Raw genomic sequence first — 6,205 nt, 5'->3', positions numbered from 1 at the left:
ATTGCTAAGTGGAGGACGGTCTTCTGACAGTGTTGATGCATCAGCTGCTGCTCTGAAACAGCTGGGCGTCTTGACCTTTGCAATTGGAACCAAGGGTTCTGACAGCAGAGAACTGCGGAAGATATCCCACGATGGCGATTCTGCTATCTCTGTGTCTGATTTCACTGAACTTGAACGTATCCAAGAGCAACTTCAGTCCTCCTTGGAGGCTGTGGTTATTGACGTCACCCCAGAATCACCGACTGTACTTGGTATGTAAACCAGCCTTTTGCTGGCCTGAAATGCTAGCTGACTAGATTCAGATACTATTGAGAGTAATTAATCTAGTGAAATTCCTGTTTAGCTCAATGTTGTTTTGTTAAAATAGGTTGTGGTGTACTTACTTATTGTTACAAATTAGAGAAGGCAATGTTTGTGCTTTTCATAAAATAGTTTATGACTTAATTAGTAGTACACAAGCGTGCCTTTCGCAATGGTTTTTTATATTTTGTCTTCCTGTCTTTCTCAGTTGACACTCCCCAAAAGGACATTGTTTTCCTTCTGGATGGTTCTGATAGCACAAGGAATGGCTTCCTGCTTTGCGTGATTTTATTGAGAAAGTGGTTGAGAAACTCAATGTGGGAGAAAGCAAAGACCGTGTCTCTGTAGTCCAATACAGCAGAGATTCAGAGGTCAATTTCTATTTGAATACATACAGCACCAAAGAAGATATTGTGGATTTGGTAAGAGGGCTGGTTCACAGAGGAGGCAGACCCCTCAACACCGGGGCCGCCCTCCAATACGTGAGGGACAACGTCTTTACAAGTCCCGCCGGGAGTAGGCACCTGCAAGGTGTTCCACAGATATTGATCCTGCTAAATGGTGGAAGGTCTTCTGACAATGTCGATACTCCAGCCTCTGTTCTCAAACAGCAGGGCATCATTGTCTTTGGCATTGGAACAAGAAACTCTGACAATGGAGAGCTGCGGAAAATAACACAGGACCCTAATTACACTCTATCCGTGTCTGAGTTCACTGACCTCCCCAGTGTCCAAGAACAGCTTTCCTCGCTAATGAGAACAGCACTTGTGAGGGCCACGCCCATGACACCAACAGTAACTGGTAAGAATGAGACTGAATTTACATTTTAAGATCATGCTCATATCCAAAATAAAATATATCAAAGTATATTATCAAAAAAGTTGATTCTAGGTTATTGAGGTTCATTTGAAAAAAACTTGGGGTTAAGTTATTTATCATCTGATTGTCAGACCGTAACTGTTTGATACGTGAACCTAAATATGTCCTAAATGATATGTTCCCCAGTGGTGACAAAGCCAAAAGGAAGAGATGTTGTGTTCTTGTTGGATGGATCTGATGGTACTAGAACCGGATTCCCAGCTATGCAAGCCTTTGTCCAAAGAGTAGTAGAGAGACTCAGTCTGGATGACAACAAAGACCGTGTCTCAGTGGTTCAGTACAGCAGAGATCCAGCTGTCCACTTCTATTTGAACACATATGAGACAAAAGTGGAGATCCTTGACACTGTCAGAGGTTTGAGGCACAAAGGCGGAAGACCCCTCAACACTGGAGCAGCTCTCCAGTACTTGAGGGATAATGTCTTCACAGCCTCTGCTGGAAGCAGGCGCCTGGAAGGAGTTCCACAGGTCCTGATATTGCTAAGTGGAGGACGGTCTTCTGACAGTGTTGATGCATCAGCTGCTGCTCTGAAACAGCTGGGCGTCTTGACCTTTGCAATTGGAACCAAGGGTTCTGACAGCAGAGAACTGCGGAAGATATCCCACGATGGCTATTCTGCTATCTCTGTGTCTGATTTCACTGAACTTGAACGTATCCAAGAGCAACTTCAGTCCTCCTTGGAGGCTGTGGTTATTGACGTCACCCCAGAATCACCGACTGTACTTGGTATGTAAACCAGTCTCTTGCTGGCCTGAAATGCTAGCTGACTAGATTCAGATACTATTGAGAGTAATTAATCTAGTGAAATTCCTGTTTAGCTCAATGTTGTTTGGTTAAAATAGGTTGTGGTGTACTTACTTATTGTTACAAATTAGTGAAGGCAATGTTTGTGCTTTTCATAAAATAGTTTATGACTTAATTGGTAGTACACAAGCGTGCCTTTCGCAATGGTTTTATATATTTTGTCTTCCTGTCTTTCTCAGTTGACACTCCCCAAAAGGACATTGTTTTCCTTCTGGATGGTTCTGATAGCACAAGGAATGGCTTCCCTGCTATGCGTGATTTTGTTGAGAAAGTGGTTGAGAAACTCAATGTGGGAGAAAGCAAAGACCGTGTCTCTGTAGTCCAATACAGCAGAGATTCAGAGGTCAATTTCTATTTGAATACATACAGCACCAAAGAAGATATTGTGGATTCGGTAAGAGGGCTGGTTCACAGAGGAGGCAGACCCCTCAACACCGGGGCCGCCCTCCAATACGTGAGGGACAACGTCTTTACAAGTCCCGCCGGGAGTAGGCACCTGCAAGGTGTTCCACAGATATTGATCCTGCTAAATGGTGGAAGGTCTTTTGACAATGTCGATACTCCAGCCTCTGTTCTCAAACAGCAGGGCATCATTGTCTTTGGCATTGGAACAAGAAACTCTGACAATGGAGAGCTGCGGAAAATAACACAGGACCCTAATTACACTCTATCCGTGTCTGAGTTCACTGACCTCCCCAGTGTCCAAGAACAGCTTTCCTCGCTAATGAGAACAGCACTTGTGAGGGCCACGCCCATGACACCAACAGTAACTGGTAAGAATGAGACTAAAATTACATTTTAAGAGCATGCTAGTATCCAAAATGAAATGTCTCAAAGTATATTTCCAAAAAAGTTGATTCTAGGTTATTGAGGTTTATTTGAAAAAAAACTTGGGGTTCAGTTATTTATCATCTGATTGTCAGACCGTAACTGTTTGATACGTGAACCTAAATATGTCCTAAATGATATGTTCCCCAGTGGTGACAAAGCCAAAAGGAAGAGATGTTGTGTTCTTGTTGGATGGATCTGATGGTACTAGAACCGGATTCCCAGCTATGCAAGCCTTTGTCCAAAGAGTAGTAGAGAGACTCAGTCTGGATGACAACAAAGACCGTGTCTCAGTGGTTCAGTACAGCAGAGATCCAGCTGTCCACTTCTATTTGAACACATATGAGACAAAAGTCGAGATCCTTGACACTGTCAGAGGTTTGAGGCACAAAGGCGGAAGACCCCTCAACACTGGAGCAGCTCTCCAGTACTTGAGGGATAATGTCTTCACAGCCTCTGCTGGAAGCAGGCGCCTGGAAGGAGTTCCACAGGTCCTGATATTGCTAAGTGGAGGACGGTCTTCTGACAGTGTTGATGCATCAGCTGCTGCTCTGAAACAGCTGGGCGTCTTGACCTTTGCAATTGGAACCAAGGGTTCTGACAGCAGAGAACTGCGGAAGATATCCCACGATGGCGATTCTGCTATCTCTGTGTCTGATTTCACTGAACTTGAACGTATCCAAGAGCAACTTCAGTCCTCCTTGGAGGCTGTGGTTATTGACGTCACCCCAGGATCACCTACTGTACTTGGTATGTAAACCAGTCTCTTGCTGGCCTGAAATGCTAGCTGACTAGTTTCAGATACTATTGAGAGTAATTAATCTAGTGAAATTCCTGTTTAGCTCAATGTTGTTTTGTTAAAATAGGTTGTGGTGTACTTACTTATTGTTACAAATTAGAGAAGGCAATGTTTGTGCTTTTCATAAAATAGTTTATGACTTAATTAGTGGTACACATGCGTGCATTTCGCAATGGTTTTTTATATTTTGTCTTCCTGTCTTTCTCAGTTGACACTCCCCAAAAGGACATTGTTTTCCTTCTGGATGGTTCTGATAGCACAAAGAATGGCTTCCCTGCTATGCGTGATTTTGTTGAGAAAGTGGTTGAGAAACTCAATGTGGGAGAAAGCAAAGACCGTGTCTCTGTAGTCCAATACAGCAGAGATTCAGAGGTCAATTTCTATTTGAATACATACAGCACCAAAGAAGATATTGTGGATTCGGTAAGAGGGCTGGTTCACAGAGGAGGCAGACCCCTCAACACCGGGGCCGCCCTCCAATACGTGAGGGACAACGTCTTTACAAGTCCCGCCGGGAGTAGGCACCTGCAAGGTGTTCCACAGATATTGATCCTGCTAAATGGTGGAAGGTCTTTTGACAATGTCGATACACCAGCCTCTGTTCTCAAACAGCAGGGCATCATTGTATTTGGCATTGGAACAAGAAACTCTGACAATGGAGAGCTGCGGAAAATAACACAGGACCCTAATTACACTCTATCCGTGTCTGAGTTCACTGACCTCCCCAGTGTCCAAGAACAGCTTTCCTCGCTAATGAGCACAGCACTTGTGAGGGCCACGCCCATGACACCAACAGTAACTGGTAAGAATGAGACTAAATTTACATTTTAAGATCATGCTAGTATCCAAAATGAAATGTCTCAAAGGATATTTCCAAAAAAGTTGATTCTAGGTTATTGAGGTTTATTTGAAAAAAAACTTGGGGTGAAGTTATATATCATCTGATTGTCAGACCGTAACTGTTTGATACGTAAACCTAAATATGTCTTAAATTATATGTTCCCCAGTGGTGACAAAGCCAAAAGGAAGAGATGTTGTGTTCTTGTTGGATGGATCTGATGGTACTAGAACCGGATTCCCAGCTATGCAAGCCTTTGTCCAAAGAGTAGTAGAGAGACTCAGTCTGGATGACAACAAAGACCGAGTCTCAGTGGTTCAGTACAGCAGAGATCCAGCTGTCCACTTCTATTTGAACACATATGAGACAAAAGTGGAGATCCTTGACACTGTCAGAGGTTTGAGGCACAAAGGCGGAAGACCCCTCAACACTGGAGCAGCTCTCCAGTACTTGAGGGATAATGTCTTCACAGCCTCTGCTGGAAGCAGGCGCCTGGAAGGAGTTCCACAGGTCCTGATATTGCTAAGTGGAGGACGGTCTTCTGACAGTGTTGATGCATCAGCTGCTGCTCTGAAACAGCTGGGCGTCTTGACCTTTGCAATTGGAACCAAGGGTTCTGACAGCAGAGAACTGCGGAAGATATCCCACGATGGCGATTCTGCTATCTCTGTGTCTGATTTCACTGAACTTGAACGTATCCAAGAGCAACTTCAGTCCTCCTTGGAGGCTGTGGTTATTGACGTCACCCCAGAATCACCGACTGTACTTGGTATGTAAACCAGTCTCTTGCTGGCCTGAAATGCTAGCTGACTAGATTCAGATAGTATTGAGGGTAATTAATCTAGTGAAATTCCTGTTTAGCTCAATGTTGGTTTGTTAAAATAGGTTGTGGTGTACCTACTTATTGTTACAAATTAGAGAAGGCAATGTTTGTGCTTTTCATAAAATAGTTTATGACTTAATTAGTGGTACACAAGCGTGCATTTCGCAATGGTTTTTTATAGTTTGTCTTCCTGTCTTTCTCAGTTGACACTCCCCAAAAGGACATTGTTTTCCTTCTGGATGGTTCTGATAGCACAAGGAATGGCTTCCCTGCTATGCGTGATTTTGTTGAGAAAGTGGTTGAGAAACTCAATGTGGGAGAAAGCAAAGACCGTGTCTCTGTCGTCCAATACAGCAGAGATTCAGAGGTCAATTTCTATTTGAATACATACAGCACCAAAGAAGATATTGTGGATTCGGTAAGAGGGCTGGTTCACAGAGGAGGCAGACCCCTCAACACCGGGGCCGCCCTCCAATACGTGAGGAACAACGTCTTTACAAGTCCCGCCGGGAGTAGGCACCTGCAAGGTGTTCCACAGATATTGATCCTGCTAAATGGTGGAAGGTCTTTTGACAATGTCGATACTCCAGCCTCTGTTCTCAAACAGCAGGGCGTCATTGTCTTTGGCATTGGAACAAGAAACTCTGACAATGGAGAGCTGCGGAAAATAACACAGGACCCTAATTACACTCTATCCGTGTCTGAGTTCACTGACCTCCCCAGTGTCCAAGAACAGCTTTCCTCGCTAATGAGAACAGCACTTGTGAGGGCCACGCCCATGACACCAACAGTAACTGGTAAGAATGAGACTAAAATTACATTTTAAGAGCATGCTAGTATCCAAAATGAAATGTCTCAAAGTATATTTCCAAAAAAGTTGATTCTAGGTTATTGAGGTTTATTTGAAAAAAAACTTGGGGTTAAGTTATTTATC

At 43.8% G+C, this 6,205-nt stretch overlaps 1 protein-coding gene across 1 annotated transcript in view; it reads left to right on the top strand.

Moving 5' to 3' along the window:
• Positions 1 to 722: 722 nt before the first annotated feature.
• Positions 723 to 6,205, top strand: part of col6a3 (collagen, type VI, alpha 3) — a 37,852-nt gene continuing 32,369 nt past the window's right edge. The window contains 7 exon segments of the mRNA XM_056422755.1: positions 723 to 1,101; positions 1,306 to 1,905; positions 2,163 to 2,756; positions 2,962 to 3,561; positions 3,819 to 4,412; positions 4,618 to 5,217; positions 5,475 to 6,068. Of these exon segments, the coding sequence (XP_056278730.1) occupies positions 1,053 to 1,101; positions 1,306 to 1,905; positions 2,163 to 2,756; positions 2,962 to 3,561; positions 3,819 to 4,412; positions 4,618 to 5,217; positions 5,475 to 6,068 (3,631 nt within the window). The 5' untranslated portion in view covers positions 723 to 1,052.

This window comes from Pseudoliparis swirei, chromosome 2, assembly GCF_029220125.1.
Source record: "Pseudoliparis swirei isolate HS2019 ecotype Mariana Trench chromosome 2, NWPU_hadal_v1, whole genome shotgun sequence".
NCBI lineage: Eukaryota > Metazoa > Chordata > Actinopteri > Perciformes > Liparidae > Pseudoliparis > Pseudoliparis swirei.
Note: the sequence above shows the minus strand (reverse complement) of the source record. Positions and strands in the feature narration are given on the sequence as shown.